This window comes from Ovis aries, chromosome 1 (assembly GCF_016772045.2).
Source record: "Ovis aries strain OAR_USU_Benz2616 breed Rambouillet chromosome 1, ARS-UI_Ramb_v3.0, whole genome shotgun sequence".
Lineage (NCBI taxonomy): Eukaryota > Metazoa > Chordata > Mammalia > Artiodactyla > Bovidae > Ovis > Ovis aries.
The window spans coordinates 140,314,473-140,331,389 of NC_056054.1; the positions used below are offsets into that span (position 1 = coordinate 140,314,473).

Here is a 16,917-nt window from a genome sequence, read left to right on the forward strand (position 1 = left end):
GGTAGGACTCTGTGCTCCCAATGCAGGGGGCCTGGGTTTGATCCCTGGCTGGGGAACTTGATCAGTGTGCATGCCACAGTGAAGAGCTCTGGAGACACAAATGAGACCCGGCAAAGCCAAAATAAATCAACAAATGAATATTTTAATAAATCATTTAAAAAGCAAGGTGGATGAAAGACAGTAAGATAAAGCCATAAGCTCATTTTCGTTGACTTTTAATTATTTTTCAGGCTACCTAAATAATTAACTACTTTGTGCTGTGTGCTTAGTCGCTCAGTCGTGTCCGACTCTTTGTGACCCCACGGACTTTAGCCCGCCAGGCTCCTCTGTCCATGGGGATTCTCCAGGCAAGAATACTGGAGTAAGTTGCCCTGCCCTCCTCCAAGGAATCCTCCCAACCCAGGGACTGAATTTCGGTCTCTGGCATTGCAGGCAGTTTCTTTACCGTCTGAGCCACCAGGGAAGCCTGTTAACTACTTTAATAATTATCAAATTAAAGTTCACATCCTTTACTTGCTGGCCACCAAATGAAGCAGGGTAAAGGAATACTTAGGGAGTTCAGGAAGGTCTGTACACACTGCTATATTCAAAATGGATTGCCAGTAAGGACCCACTGTACAGCACATGGAACTCTACTCAAAGCTCCATGCCAGCCTGGATGGGAGGGGGTTTGGGGGAGAAGGGATACATGTACACGTATGGCTGAGCCCCTTCGCTGTTCACCTGAAACTACCACACGGTTGCTAACTGACTACACCCCAATACGATATAAAAAGTCTGAAAAAAACAAAAGCTACCAGTCTCAACTCTTGCCTTTACTTCATTACTTACACTTGAGTATGATAGAGGAAAGGAGGAACTGAAGGGAGGAGGAGAACAGGCTGCAAGCAGAGGATTACGATGAGACTGGAGGAGTAATACAAATTCACCCCAACACTGCGCACGTGGCAGAACTGGCACACAAAGCAAGCCTGTGCAGGACACGGGGCCCAGCCCTGCTCACCTCTTCAAATGATACACCTATTCTTGATCTTCAAATGCTCTTGCCCCTGCTCCAGGTCTCTTCTGAAGCCAACAAGCAGAAATTCCTGCCTGGTCCATCTTTCCCCATTTATTCACTCAATGAGAAACCACTTAGAAAGCTATTTCAACCATCTTAAGAGATGGCAGTACTCTTTGAACTACGAGTGGTGGCTGGAAGGATACAAGTGACCTAGAAACACGGGTGTAAGTTGAGGAGAGAATAGGAAAAGTCAAGTAAGGTGCCTAGATTTCTGCCTGGGGAGTCTGATGGCTGAAAATGCCATTTAATGTGCGAGAGAACAGTGGTGTGGAGACAGGTTCGACTGATCGGTGGTGCCCGTGCAAAGTGTAAGCAGCGGTGTTGAGCGAGTGGTTTGACATTATGGGCAAAGCTTCGGGTGAGTGAGACCAGAGACCAGCTGGAGGCTGTAGGGACAGAAACGGTCACCGAAGCCAGAAACGGACATTTAGGCAGAGGGAGGAGAGTGGATCCACTAAGGACGACGAGGGACGACTCAAGGGGAAAAGAGCTTAGTCAACAGAGCCATTCTCGCTTTAAGAGGGTGACAGTGCGACATGTCCACTGTGCGATGCAGCCACGGCGGCCACTGCAGTTTCACAGGGGGGGCTGAAAATGAGATTCTACGGGAATGAACCTGAAGGAAGTCACTGGAGTCAGCAAATGCAGCAAACTCCTTCAAGAGATCTGGTGGAGAAAAGAGAGACAGGGGAGTGCTTAAGGAGGGATATAACGGATATAAGGGTTGAGGGCATGTCAGGAAGGATATTCAAGCTTCCTTAAAGTTGACGGGAATCCCTACATAAGAGACAAATGAGATGGGAAGCGAAAGGGTTCAGAGTCCTGAAGTGAGTGTAAAGAGGAATACACTGTTTCAAGGGAAGAATAATCATGTCAACAAGATTCCAAGTGGGGGTGGTTGGAAGTGAGAGTTCTAAATAAACAAAAAACACCTACTGTATGGAACAAGGAACTATATTCAGTACCCTGTAATAACCTAGAATGGAAAAGAACATGAGAAAGTGTATGTGTGTGTGTGTAAACACACACTTTATTAAACATACACTTACAAGTTAGAGCTCTTATCTTCGGGTTTCTACATTCTCCCATGGAGTCTGCTACTGTCCCCTGAAATTAAGGGCACATGTGCAACATGCACTGGTTTTTTTTGTTTGTTTTGTTTTTACTTTTTTGTGTTTGGGCACGTGGGATCTTAAAAGGGCTTCCCAGGTGGTTCAGTGGTAAAAGAATCTGCCTGCCAATGCAGGAGACGCTGGTTTGATCCCTGGGTTGGGAAGATCCCCTGAAGGAAGAAATGGCAACCCACTCCAGTGTTCTTGCCTGGAGAATGCCCATGGACAGAGGAGCCTGGCGGGCTACAGTCCATGAGGTCGCAAAGCGTCGGACATGACTGAGCATGCACACACGCATACGGGATGTTAGCTCCCCAACCAGGGATCAAACCCTTGCTACTCGGCAATAGAAGCATGGAGTCTTAACCACTGGACCACCAGCGAAGTCCCAGCAACACACACTATCAAACCAATGGCAAGTGAAAAGTACATCTCTAAGTACATTCTCTACTTACCTGATGTCCACTCCTCAATGTACTAAAATCTAGCCTTACTCTCAGTATAGGAACTGTCCTCTCTCTGGAATCAGTAACTTCCCAAATGTTCTCAACAATTTCCTAAAGTAAGACCCACTGGTCTCATTTCTTCATCACTTTCTGGGACCCCCTCATCCTCTAGTTCTCTGACATTCCCATCACTCCTTACTGTCCCCAGCTCCTCACTTCCCACCATCTAGTAAGACGCAGATGTTCCACAGCTTTACGTTTCACCTTCTCTTCGAGTCCTACCTGCTTTTCCTGGTTAACCTGACATAGATGCCAAACTATCAGCAGTGATTCTCAATTCTGTACCACCCATCTCTGCTGCTCTCCTGAGATCCAGTCCTTTGTTGGAATCTTCCCACTGGATTTCTTTCACCTCCATTCCCCTCAGGCATCCACCACGAATACGGCTGGTCCAAAGCTCAGTCATCTAAGATTTACCTCTTTTTTCTTGATTCCCTGTAGATTAGTGACATCACCAGCCACTCAAGCCAGAAGCCTTACTCCTTCCCTCCAGCTTTTTCTTGCCCACTCATTCAACCAGATACTGGTTGGGCTCCACTGCACCGCCCTCAGAACAACTTTTCAGATGAAAGAGGGGGCCCAGCATCACTCCTGCTGTATTTCCAGGGACTGCACATGTCCAGGTCATCCTAGATGGATTCCTGCCTTGGAGCTATGGTTCTCCCTGCCTCCAGATCTACCGTGGAGCTCTACACTCTTCAAGAGAATCACTCTCAGTGTACAGGCTCTCTTCTTTAACACCTCCATGAGCTTCTTAGTGCCACCCCTGGGCAGCAAGGGGCAAGACAACACTTTACTTGACAGACAGCGATCCTCCCCTAAGCTCTCCACACAGTCTCCAGGCCTTTGCCCAAAGTGCAGTCATCAATGACATCACGTGGAACCTGTTAGCGTGCAAAACTTTAAGCTCCACCCCACACGTCCCTCTGACTCGGCTGAACATCAAAAGAAGGGCTAGTTAGATACCTTATATGCCCTGAATGTCTCAGCTCCCAAGGCAAGTTGAGTTTCCTTCCAGATCTCTATCTGCTGGGAATACGCCATCAAATCTTGCGCATCTTGCAAAATCCTGTATAATTGTCGGGATATCCAGCACAACCACAGTATGCAGCAGGCCATAAATATCTGAATGACTGGACCATTCAATCAGCTAACTAATGCTAAGTTCAGCTGAGGACCTGGAGAGTCTCAGGTACTCAAGCGCATGCAAAGTGGAAGGCTGAATGTTGAAGGCAGTTGGAAACAGTGGCCCAGAAATCAAAGGAGAGGTGAGCTGGCAACATTTTAAAGTCCCTAGTGACTATTTTGAGAATGCAGTGATGGATAGATTAAGTCATCCAGGTTTCAGATGGAGACTGAGAAGATGGCTACAGGTCAAATCATGGGGGTAGCTGACATTTAAGGGACACAGTGAAGAAGGCAGAGAAGGGCAGGAGAACAGAGTGGGAAGGAAGGAGCCAAAACAGGTGTCATGGAGCTCCAAAGAAATGGATGGATTTGGCATGTGATTATTGATACCTTTGACAATTGAAGTAGGGGGGTGAAACCAGGAGAGAATGAGAGATGTAACTGATGACAGCTGTATCATATCCTTAAGCCTAGTGGCAAAGAGGCTGAAAACGTCTGGTCGGTCAACATTTGCTGAACGCTTGCTATCTGCTAGGCACCACAAGCTAACACTGGGACTGTAACAGTGAACAGCAACACAGATAAGGCCCAAGACCCAGTGCAGTGAGATATATTGGGTAATTTTATGGAAACCCCACAACAGATACGGTAAGGAGCCAATGCTGGGTGGCCTGCCTTGGAGGAAAAGCAACTGTTGCCCAGGTATAATGGGGACTTTTGTGGTATAAATACAGGCATGTACTTAAGAGACAGGCATATAGAGGGAATAAAGTTCACATCTAATAATCTTCATTTTTTTTTTTTTAAGTAAAGGAAAATACTCCCGGTAAAGCAAAGCAATAAGTATTCTTGACACATAAACCAACTGAGGCTCACAGAGAACAGGGTCCTGTTGTCACTGAATGGCTAACAAGTAGTCTGGAGACCAGACTCATTGGCCAATGCTTTATTCTCACTCAGACTGATACTGTGAAAAGCAGCAGCACCTCAAATGTTTAACACTGCCATCCCTAGGAGACAACAGTGCTGCTGGGTCATGCGCCACATAAGCTTGCAACACCAGTCCAAGCCCTGGATCCTCATGTCAGAAAATATTCGACCAAGATTATAAAATTATTAATAAAAGGCTACTAATAAAAGCCTTCAGTACCTGGCATGTGGTCAAACCAACAGCAAGTTCTTAATAAATGACAGATAACCAGCGATGTTAATTTAGGGTGACGATCAGAGGTAATCAAAGAACAAAGTGATAGCACAGTGATAAAAGCAGGGATTCAGGAGGAAATCTATGATCTTGGCAAGTAAAGTTATACAACCACGTCGTCCCTCAGTTTCTCCATTTGTGCAGCTGGGATCATTACAATACATATCCTCCAGGGCTGCAAGGTACATTAAATAAGTGTATGTAAAGCCCTTACAACAGTGCCTGGCATTTAATAACTGCAAGATCAAGCCTTACTTTTACTATTACTGCTACTACTCTATTACTACTGCAACTACTAGCGGCATGGCTTGCTACTCGGAAGGCAATGAAAGTGTTCCACCAGCAACCAGAGTACACCACAAAACTCTGCAACCCACACAGAGACAGCGCTAGAGGACGATCTACTAATGGCTCATTTTTAACGACAGCCTCCACCTTATGCTGCCAACTGTAAAACAGATTCCAATTGTGTTACCACTCAAACTGAGTTCATGGCAATAAAGTTCTCAAGTGTCAAGAAGTATCTGAAGAAATACTCAAAGCCATATATCAATTACAGTTTTTGAGTTGCTGCTTAAGCCGGAAAACTGAAGTACAACTAGTTTAGTTGAAGACAACAGTCCTACACACTGTACCATAGTGTGTAGATTATAAGCAGCAGGACTCTATACCTATTAAAATATCCTGGGTTTAGATTGTGCCTACCAAGGTGAGGCATCCAGAAAAAATGAAATTATCCTGATATGGCTGGGGGGAGCGGAGGGAGAATCCTCTATAAAGTTTATATTCCTCCACTTCTCTGCTGTAGATGTAGCCTAAAACATTTTTCTCCTTTTTTTTCCACAGAGATCACAATGTTCTCAACTTCTTCAGTTTAGTCCTAGACTAAAACAAGGTGAAAACCTATCACCTAAAATGGTAACTGATCGTTCATCTTTTCCGGAAGCTTTACTTTGGATATTTCAGCCATGTCGAAATGACAAGCATTAAAAAGGTGGAGGTAATGCTACACAGACTCAGATCGAAAATTAGACTTGTTAATAGAATGTTGATCCCATGAGTAATGCTCACAGCTGTGGCATCCAACAATGGAATTAACGTTTCAACAGGAAGTAGAGAGCCATCCCAACACAACGGGCCACTCCATCCAGCTTCAGAATGCTTAAAATTATCCTTCCGGGGCTACACAAAGTGTGCGTCCTAGGGTCCCACCGATGGATGTTTTGTTGTGAGTGGTTTACTGAAATCTTTTGGCTCAACAATGCGACAAGTGCTTACTTTGACATAACAAGATCAGTAGGCTAAAGCCCGGACATGGAAACAAATCCGTTTTTTAAAACTATCAAATGAGTACGTCTTTTGTCCACATTATTTTAAAAGCCTTTTCCCCCTCCCTTGATAAAGGCTCAGTGGAACATGTACTTGGCGGATCCTTTCGGAATTACCCCGTACAAGTCATCCTATCTTATCATCAACATGAATCAAAACATTATAAACTCAAGGTTACTAATTTCTCCTTTGCATTCGGCCCGGCGACTGCCGAAATCAATACTGCATTTTTTTTCTGGAACCTACTTCCGATTTTCCACGGTTTACTTCTCCGAGTTACCGTCTAGTTGTACAGCTCGAGCTCGCCTTTTCCCAGAGACCGAGAATGCTCAGCCTACAGATCGCTCTGCGCCTCTTTCCTGGAGGTAGCCTGGACGATCAAAGGCGCTGAGAAGCTCAGTGTAACATTTAATCATGGCGTTTGTAATTCGGTCTCCTGGCTTGGGCAGCTAGACACCTGAAAATCCGCTGATGCCCAAGGCTTTTGAAATCGGGTAACCCTGGACGGACACGGCACAGCAGCCAACAAGGGAAAGGGCGAGAGCAAATAAAGCAAAGCCTGCACCGGCAGCAAAGAATAGTCCGGGAGAAGCGCCTGGCGCACCCAGTACGCCGCGCCCACCCGCTCGCGCCAGGAGCGCCCCTCCACCGCCGCCGCCCCCTCTTCCCGGGGCTCGGTACCCCCCGCACTACATTGCCCGCCCCCCGCCACCAGGCACCCCACGTCCCCGCCTGGCTCCCCTCCCAGCGACCCCACCTACGCGGCTCGCGCGTCGGGTGCTGCAGAACCACCCCGGCGCAATTCGGCGCGCACCGCCACCGCCGGCCGCAGCGCCCCCAAACCGCCCCCTCCCCCACGCCTCATTGTTCCCGGGTGGCCGCGGGCAGCGAGCGCCCGAGGGCTGGCCAGGCGAGGAGGACCCGAGGGACAGAACCGCCCCCCCGACTCACCCGCCACTCCGCACAGGAGCACGAAGCCCAGCAGAAGCGCCATGGTGGCGGCCCGGCCGTGGGAGACGACGGCAGGTAGGCGGCCCTCACCCAGGGGTCTCAGCCTCCCGTCTCCTCGCGCGCTCCCGACTGGCTGGCGGCGGCCGCACCTCGCAGCCTGGTTCCACCCCGTCCTCGCTCGGCAGGTGAAATACGTCACTTCCGGTAGTAGCGAAGCCAAGGCGGCCCGCGCCATCCCCGTCGGGTGCGTGGGGTTGCTACGGCAACGCGGAGCCCGGGGAACCCTCCCGGGAAAGCACTCTTGCCCGGGGGAGCTCGGGAGTTGAGGTGCTCCAGCAGCCACTCGCCCCAAGCCGGCGCCTGGATCCACGCCTCCATGCCTTCAGTTAAATCGGGTTGGTGCACGTGGGTCGAACCAGCTATTCTTCTCCCCAGACGATTTAAACTGCTGTCGTACCCTGGCTTAAAGGCAAGGTACGAGACAACCCTCGCCCACCTGACCCCCGACGCAAAAGGGCTGCTAAAGCAGTTGGTCCAGCCTGCACTTACCCCACCCTCGGGGGTAGGAGCCTCCAGCCACGCCTCCTACCTCTGGAGATTTGCTGCTGGGGCGGGCTTTCCCACCTAAGGATCCCGGAGTGGGCTTGTATGCTTAGCGTCCTGAGGTTCATGGGTCGCAAAGAGTCGGACACGACTGAGCGACTGAACTGAACTGAACTGTCCGACTCTTTGCGACCCTGTGGACTGTAGCCCGCCAGGCTCCTCTGTCCATGGGATTCTCCAGGCAAGAATTCTGGAGTGGGTTACCATGCCCACCCCCAGGGGATCTTCCCAACTCAGGGATCGAACCTGCCTCTCCTATGTTTCCTGCGTTGGCAGGCGGGTTCTTTACCACTAGTGAAGTGAAGTCGCTCCGTTGTGTCCAATTCTTTGCGACCCTGTGAACTGTAGCCCACCAGGCTCCTCCATCCATGGGATTTTCCAGGCAAGAATACTGGACTGAGTTGCCATTTCCTTCTCCAGGGGATCTTCCCGACACAGGGATCGAACCCCTGTCTCCCGCACCGCAGGCAGACTCTTTACAGTCTGAGCCACCAGGGAAGCTTTACCACTAGCGCCACCTCGAAGGAGGAAGCCAACTGGGCAGCCCCTGGGCATTTGCTCCCATAAGGTAGGGTCCTTTGGGCTGTTGTACTAGAAGGCTAGAGGCTTTTCCGAGTCTTCAATAATGATGGAGCTAATTTGGGAAATACCCAGATTGGGTTTCCTCCCTTGTATTTGAAGGTTATTCCAGCCCTGAGATTGGCCAAGGATCAATGAGTTTGAAAAGTGGGGATAAGTAGGGACAGCTAAAGGCTTGGGGGTGGGGAAGAGGGCGGTGATCGGGAGACCTGGGAATGAGATCTTGAATCTCCAGACTCTCCCTGTCAGCCCTGCGATGTCGCTTCTGCCTCCAGGGGCTGGCCATACTTGTTCTTCTGTCATTTTGCTACTTCTCCTTGGTTGGTCTTTGCAGATAATGTTTATTTATAACTGAAAGTGAAAATGTTAGTCACTCAGTCGTGTCTGACTGTGTGATCCCATAGACTGTAGCCACCATGGCTTCTCGGTCCCAGGAATTCTCCAGGAAAGTATATTGGAGTGGATTGCCATTCTCTTCTCCAGGGGATCTTCGCATCCCAGGGATCGAACCTGAGTCTTCTGCACGGCAGGCAGAGTTTTACTATCTCTGACAGTAAACTACTGAGAGACTTCGGTGTTCCCAAGAGTTCCTTATCAGGAATGAATTAGAGGAGAAAAGCAGTGGGTGAGTTCTCCAGAATGGGGCAATAACTGGGCAAGTAACTTGGAAATAGCACCTACCTCATGGAGCCTTTCCTGGTGGCTGGGTTGGTAAAGAATCTGCCTGCAAGTTGGGAGACCCAGGTTCAATCCCTGGATCTGGAAGATTCCCCTGGAGAAGGGAATGGCAACCCACTCCAGTGTTCTTGCCTGGAGAATTCCATGGACAGAGGAGCATGGTGGGCTACAGTCCATGGGGTCGTAAAGAGTCAGACGCCACAGAGTGACTAACACTTTCACAGGTAGCTATGAAAATTAAATGAGATAATTCGCGAAAGAATGCTTGGCACGTTGCCTGATACATAGTAAGTGCTCGTCAAAGTGGAAGCTAGTAAGAAGTGATGGGAAAGTCTTGATGTTTATCAAACCAGCAAAGAAAGTGAAACAGTTATCAGGAAGGCCAAGCTTGCCCCCCTGCAATTTAGGTAGGTGGTTTGCAACCCTGGCTGCACATTAAAATTATTGGAGAACTTTTATGAAATACAAATACCTGAACACCAAGTCCGGCAATCCTGGCTTAACTTGTCTCCGGTGGAATCTTGGCTGATTTAAGAAGAGTTCAGAGTAACTGCTAAGGACTTCCTGTTAGTTGAGGAAACAAGAATTCTACTGGATATAACTGAAGGTGATGGTGATGGGTTAGTCTCTAAGTCGTTTCCCACTCTTGCGACCTCATGAACTGTAGCCTTCCAGGCCCCTCTGTCCATGGCATTTCCCAGGCAAAAAGACTGGAGTGGGTTGCCGTTTCCTTCTCCAGGGGATCGTCCTGACCTAGGGATTGAACCCTTGTCTCCTACATCGCAGGATTCTTTACCACTGACCCACTAGGGAAGCCCATAGTTGAAAGTATGGTATAAAATGTTTGGAAGTTGAATTTTTATGCACCAAATTATACTTTAGCATGCACCCTGGTGGCACAGAAGGTAAAGAATCTGCCTGCAATATGGGAAGCCCCGGTTCCATCCCTGGGATGGCTAGATCTGCTGGAGAAGGAAACAGCAACCCACACCAGCAACTGGCACTTCACTTCACATTATACTTTATGAAATGAGAAAAAATGTGACCTGTTAATCCCTCAGTCATGTCTGACTTTGCAACCCCATGGGCTTTAGACCGTCAGTCTCCTCTGTCCATGGGATTCTCCAGGCAAGAATTCTGTAGTGGGTTGCAATGCGCTCCCCCAGGGGATCTTCCTGACCCAGGGTTCGAACCCACCTCTCTTATGTCTCCTGCATTGGCAGACAGGTTCTTTACTTCTATCACCACCTGGACGGAGGAAGCCAACTGGGCAGCCCCAGGGATGGAAGCTGGGTCTCCCACATTGCAGGCAGATTCTTTATGATTTGAGCCACCAGGGACGTATTAAAGTTTCAGACTGTTTATGAGGACTCTTCTAGTGAATCACTTCCAAGCAGCACACATTTGTTATAAAGTTGCTGCTAATATCTTGAGTGTCTCCTTCCGTAGAAATCAAATGCACCCTCCGGGGTCATCTCAGTCACTTACTAAAGGAAATCTTTTGAAATTACCCCAAATTATTTTTATCTTAATCTCTTTTATTCTGATACTTTGTCATACAATTCTTGCTTTTTCTTCCTTCTGTGGTAGGCATTTTCATTCCTATCAATCACTTCTCTTTCCCGAATATTTCTAGAAGGCCAAATTACTCATCTTTTTTACTCTGGGGAGCATAGCCCATAGTAGGTTGCCCAGGATTTGTTGAATTGATTCATATATTAATATATTGACTATATTAATAGAGTATGTAAATATCCATACAGTAACTCACAAATCATTATGTCTTAATATAGCTTTTAGAGTGTACTTCTAAAAGGTAAATTTCACTGAATTAATGTTTTCTTCTTTAGATTACTGAATATAGATTTTTCCAAATGAATCATCTCTAAAGGGCTTACCAGGTAGCACTGGTAAAGAGGGCTTCCCAGGTGGCATTCATGGTGAAGAACCCACCTTCTAATGCAGGAGATGTAAGAGAGAGATGAGGGTTAGATCCCTGGGTCAGGAAGATACCCTGGATTGGGGAATGGCTTCCCACTCCTGTATTCTTGCCCGGAAAATTCCATGGACAGAGGAGCCTGGCAAGCTATAGTCCATGGGGCCACAAAGAATCAGACACAACTGAGCATACACACTTGAGTATATCTAAGAATTAAATAACTTTAAAATGAGCTGTTTATCCTATTTAGTGAAGTATTTTTCTTTTAGAAATTACATTAAAACTGGGGGAAAAGGGAAAAAAATTATTTGAAGTCCTCTTTAGACTTTGGTTTACTAGTGCATTATTTCATATAAACAGTAGCTGAAATTATGCAATAATCTGAAACTTATTAAATAATCTGACACCTTAAAAACCTTTGTTGTTACTGTCTGCTTGGAAATTATGTTCCTAGAATGGGCAGTGAGATAATCTCATTAGTTCTGGAATGTGCAAATTATGGATTGTTTGGTATCTGCAAACCAAGCTTACAGATAACTCACAGCTGTTAAATGAATTGCCCTTTCTTAGTAAGGGACCCAGCACTCACAGACAAGTGTTGGTTAGAAAGGAAAGGTTGCTTTATTCAGGAGACCAGCAACCTGGGGAGAAGGCAGACTTGTATCCAACTCCCAAGATTCTGCTCAACCAAGGAAACTTTTAAAGGGAGAAAAAGGAAGCTAACTGTAGTTAGTCATTTGGGGAGGAGATGAGTCTTTATTGGGCTTCCCTGGTGGCTCAGACAGTAAAGAATCAGCCTGCAGTGCAGGAGACCCAGATTCGATCCCTGGATCGGGAAGATCCCTGGAGAAGGAAATGGCAACCCACTGCAGTATTCTAGCTTGGAGACTTGCATAGACAGCGGAGCCTGGTGGGCTACAGTCCTTGGGGTTGAAAAGAGTCGGACACAGCTTAGTGACTTAACAACAGTAACAGGTTGATAATCTAGAAATCTTGTTCTCAGACTTGTTACCATCCTCCACCTGCATGGACGCCTTATCCTGAAGAAGAACTCAAAGATATTGTTATATATATCCTTTGAGGAGGCCCCAGGACCCTGCCCTGTGGCTGCACTATTGTTTCATATGTGTATTTCTCCCGGCAATCTTGATTCCAGCATATGCTTCATCCAGCCTGGCATTTTGCATGACGCATATAAGTTAAATTAGCAGAGTGACAATATATACAGCCTTGACATACTCCTTTCCCAATTTGAAACCAGTCTGTTGTTCGTCAGTTCTATCTGTTGCTTCTTAACCTGCATATAGATTTCTCAGGAGGCAGGTTAGGTGGTGTGGTATGCCCATCTCTCTAAGAATTTTCCACAGTTTGTTGTGATCCACATAGTCAAAGGCTTTGGCATAGTCAATAAAACAGAAATAGATGTTTTTCTAGAACTCTCGTGCTTTTTCAATGATCCAGCGGATGTTGGCAATTTGATCTCTGGTTCCTCTGCCTTTTCTAAATCCAGCTTGAACATCTGAAAGTTCACAGTTGACGTACTGTTGAAGCCTGGCTTACAGAATTTTGAGCATTGCTTTGCTACTGTGTGAGATGACTGCAATTGTGAGGTAGTTTGAGCATTCTTTGGCATTGCAATGAAAATTGCAATGCCAGAGAAAGGCACTGACCTTTTCCAGTCCTTTGGCCACTGCTGACTTTTCCAGATTTGCTGACATATTGAGTGCAGCACTTTCACAGCATCATCTTTTGGGGTTTGAAATACTGGAATTTCAACTGGAATTCTGTCACCTCCGCTAGCTTTGTTCGTAGTGATGCTTTCTAAGGCCCACTTGACTTTACATTCCAGGCTGTCTAGCTCTAGGTAGGTGATCACACCATAGTTGTTATGAAGATCTTTTTTGTATAGTTCTTCTGTGTATTCTTGCCACCTGTTCATAATATCTTGGGCTTCTGTTAGGTCCATACCATTTCTGTCCTTTATTGTGCCCATCTTTGCATGGAAAGTTCCCTTGGTATCTAATTTTCTTGAAGAGATGTCTAGTCTTTCCCATTCTATTGTTTTCCTGTATTTCTTTGCATTGATCTCTGAGGAAGACTTTCTTATCTGTCCTTGCTTTTCTTTGGAACTCTGCATTCAGATAGGAATGTCTTTCCTTTTCTCCTTTGCCTTTAGCTTCTCATCTTTTCTCAGCTATTTCTAAGGCCTCCTCAGACACCATTTCGCCTTTTTGCATTTCTTTGTCTTGGGGATGGTCTTGATCACTGTCTCTTATACAATGTCACAAACCTCCGTCTATAGTTCTTCAGGCAGTCTCTTTATCAGATCTAATCTCTTGAATCTGTTACTTCCACTGTAGAATTGTAAAGGATTTGATTTAGGTCATACCTGAATGATCTAGTGGTTTTCCCTACTTTCTTCAATTTAAGTCTGAATTTGGCAATAAGGAGTTCATGATCTGAGCCACAGTCAGCTCCTGGTCTTTTTTTTTTTTTTTTTCTGACTATATAGAGCTTCTCCATGTTTGGCTGCAAAGAATATAGTCAATCTGATTTTGAGATTGACCATCTGGTGATGTCCATGTGTAGAGTCTTCTAGTGTGTTGTTGGAAGAGGGTGTTTGCTATGACCAGTGCATTCCCTTGGCAAAACTCTTTGCCCTGCTTCATTTTGTACTCCAAGGCCAAATTTGCCTGTTACTCCAGGTATCTCTTGGCATCTCTGCCCCTATGGTATCTCTGCCCTTATGCCAGAAAGCAAAGAAGAACTAAAGAACCGCTTGATAACACTGAAAGAGGAGAGTGTAAAAGTTGACTTAAAACTCAACATTCAGAAACTAAGATTATGGCATCTGGTCCCATCACTTCATGGCAAATAGATGATGAAACAGTAGAAACAGTGACAGACTTTATTTTTGGGGGGCTCCAAAATCACTGCAGATAGTGACTGCAGACATGAAATTAAAAGATGCTTTCTCCTTGGAAGAAATGCTATGACCAACCTAGACAGCATATTAAAAAGCAGAGGCATTACTTTGCCAACAAAGGTCTGTCTAGTCAAAGCTGTGGTTTTTCCAGTTGTCATGTATGAATGTGAGAGTTGGACCATGAAGAAAGCTGAGCTCCAAAGCATCAATTGCTTTTGATCTGGGGTGTTGGAGAAGACTCTTGAGAATCCCTTGGACTGCAAGGAGATCCAACCAGTCTATCCTAAAGGAAATCAGTCCTGAATATTCATTGGAAGGACTCATGCTGAAGCTGAAGCTGAAGCTCCAATACTTTGGCCACCTGATGTGAAGAACTGACTCATTGGAAAAGACCCTGATGCTGGGAAAGATTGAAGGTGGGAGGAGAAGGGACAACAGAGGATGAGATGGTTGGATGGCTTCACTGACTCAATGGACATGAGTTTGAGTAAGCTCTGGGAGTTGGTGATGGAGGCATGTGGAATCTTCCCAGACAGGGGTTGAACTCATGTCTCCTGCATTGGCAGGCGGATTCTGTACCACTAAGCCACCAGGGAAGGCCTACACTATTGTTTCTTGATTGGTCTTCCTTTGTCTCTGCATGCACTCACTTTTCTTTCTTTCAAAGATTATTTATTTATTTGGCTGGATCTCAGTTGCAGCACATAGGGTCTTCTGGTGTCTACAGGAAAACTCTTGTAGCATGCACACTCCTTGGTTATGGCATGTGGGTCCAAATTCCCAGACCAGAGATTAGACCCCATGCCCCCTGTGTTAGGAGCTTGGAGTCTTAGCCCCTGGACTATCCAGGGAAGTCCCTCCCTCACTTTTCTAATTGGCAACTGTTTGAATCCGCCTTTTGGACTTCAGGGAAGGTCAAGGAAAGCGAATAATGCCTATTTCCAACAAATAGGGAATGGGGACACATTTGTACCCAGGAGGACCAAAAAGTATTTGTACCCAGGAGGACGCCACAGGGTTCTGTTTGGTTTCAAAACTATTTGAAGCTTCACTTGGACCACTGCTGGCTTAGTTGAGTGCATTGTCTGTAAACTTTCATCATCTGCTTTCAGTTTCTAAAATGTTGGTATTGTTAACTTCTGTCCTTTTACCTTTGTCCCTATGCCTGGAGGCCTTTTTAAAAGTTCCATTTACTATAATTTATTGAGATTTTCTTTTGGGAGGAGTAGAGGCAAATGCATGTGTTTAATTCTCCTTTATTCAAAACTCTGCCCTCAGTTGGGGCTAAATGTCTCCATGCACATTGACAATTTTAAGACCTGAAGAGAATTGACATCTCTACTCTTCTCCAATAATACGAGGATCTTAGACTGGTTTAACTCCTTCCAAATCCCTCTCCTAATTTATTGTAATCCATTGTTTTTGTTCTGTCTACCTCATAATTATATATTGCCATTTTTTTTTTGTTGTTGTTACATAGCACTATTTAATTAGATTTGTCTTGTGGAAAGGGAATGTTGCCTGCCATTCCAGTAAACAAAGAATTTTGCCTGCCATTCCAGTTCTACAAGGATCAAGCCGTCAACAACTGCAACTACCCTCTTCCCCTACCCCCCAGCCCGCCCCCGCCAATGTACACCTGGAGGGTAGTTCAGGATGAAGAAAAACAGGAAGCATTCTGTGCTTTGGCTATAGGCCCTGGATAGTAAAGAAGCATATCTAACTAATAATTTCAGTGAGGCCAGACTCTTGCGTCTTCTCATGTATCAGTTCAGTTCAGCCACTCAGTCGTGCCTGACTCTTTGCAACCCCACGGACTTCAGTTCACCAGGCCTCCCTGTCCATCATCAACTCCTGGAGTTTACTCAAACTCATGTCCATTGAGTCAGTGATTCTATCCAACCATCTCATCCTCTGTCATCCCCTTCTCCTCCTGACTTCAATCTTTCCCAACATCAGGGTCTTTTCCAATAAGTCAGTTCTTCACATCAGGTGGCCAAAGTATTGGAGTTTCAGCTTCAGCATCAGTCCTTCCAATGAATATTCAGGACTGATTTCCTTTAGGATGGACTGATTGGATCTCCTTGCAGTCCAAGGGACTCTCAAGAGTCTTCTCCAACACCACAGTTCAAAAGCATCAATTCTTCAGCGGCTCAGCTTTCTTTATAGTACAACTCTCACATCCATACATGACTACTGGGAAAACCATAGCTTTGACTAGATGGACCTTTGTTGGCAAACTAGTGTCTCTGCTTTTTAATATGCTGTCTAGATTGGTCGTAACTTTTCTTCCAAGGGGCAAGCATCTTTTAATTTCATGGCTGCAGTAACTATCTGCAGTGATTTTGGAGCCCCCCAAAATAAAGTCTGTCACTGTTTCCACTGTTTCCCCATCTATTTGACATGAAGTGATGGGACTGGATGCCATGATCTTAGTTTTCTGAATGTTGAGTTTTAAGCCAACTTTTTCACTCTCCTCTTTTACTTTCATTAAGAGGCTCTTTAGTTCTTTGCTTTCTGCCATAAGGGTGGTGCCATCTGCATATCTGAGGTTAATGATATTTCTCCCACATATAGCAAAGCACTAAAATTACTAACTTGAGATGTCTGGTTTTTTTGTTACTAGTAGTAATATTTTGATGTTTGACCACATGTATTTTTTTTTTCTTTTTCAACAGAAAATTGATGTATATTGTATATGCTAGCTTTCCCTTTACTTCCTCGGAACCGATACCTGTAACCATCTGAGAGACTGCTCCCCAGGCTATAGCCCTCAGTATGGTCCACAAATAAAACCTCACTCACAACTTTCAGGTTCTGCGTTTTTCTTTAGTCAATAATTCTCACAGTCTTCCTTATTTTTTCCTGTATGTCAAACCACTTCTTTTCCTTCTTCCAG

General features: G+C 45.8%; 1 protein-coding gene across 4 annotated transcripts in view; it reads right to left on the minus strand.

Moving 5' to 3' along the window:
* The window catches only part of CXADR (CXADR Ig-like cell adhesion molecule), a 69,445-nt gene extending 61,790 nt beyond the window's left edge, over positions 1-7,655 (minus strand). For all 4 annotated transcript variants that reach the window (XM_012187131.5, XM_004002819.6, XM_042230085.2 and 1 more), the window contains exon 1: positions 7,294-7,655. In XM_012187131.5, coding sequence (XP_012042521.2) covers positions 7,294-7,528 — 235 coding nt within the window. In that variant the 5' untranslated portion in view covers positions 7,529-7,655. The remainder of the gene's footprint in view (positions 1-7,293) is intronic.
* Positions 7,656-16,917: the final 9,262 nt, after the last annotated feature.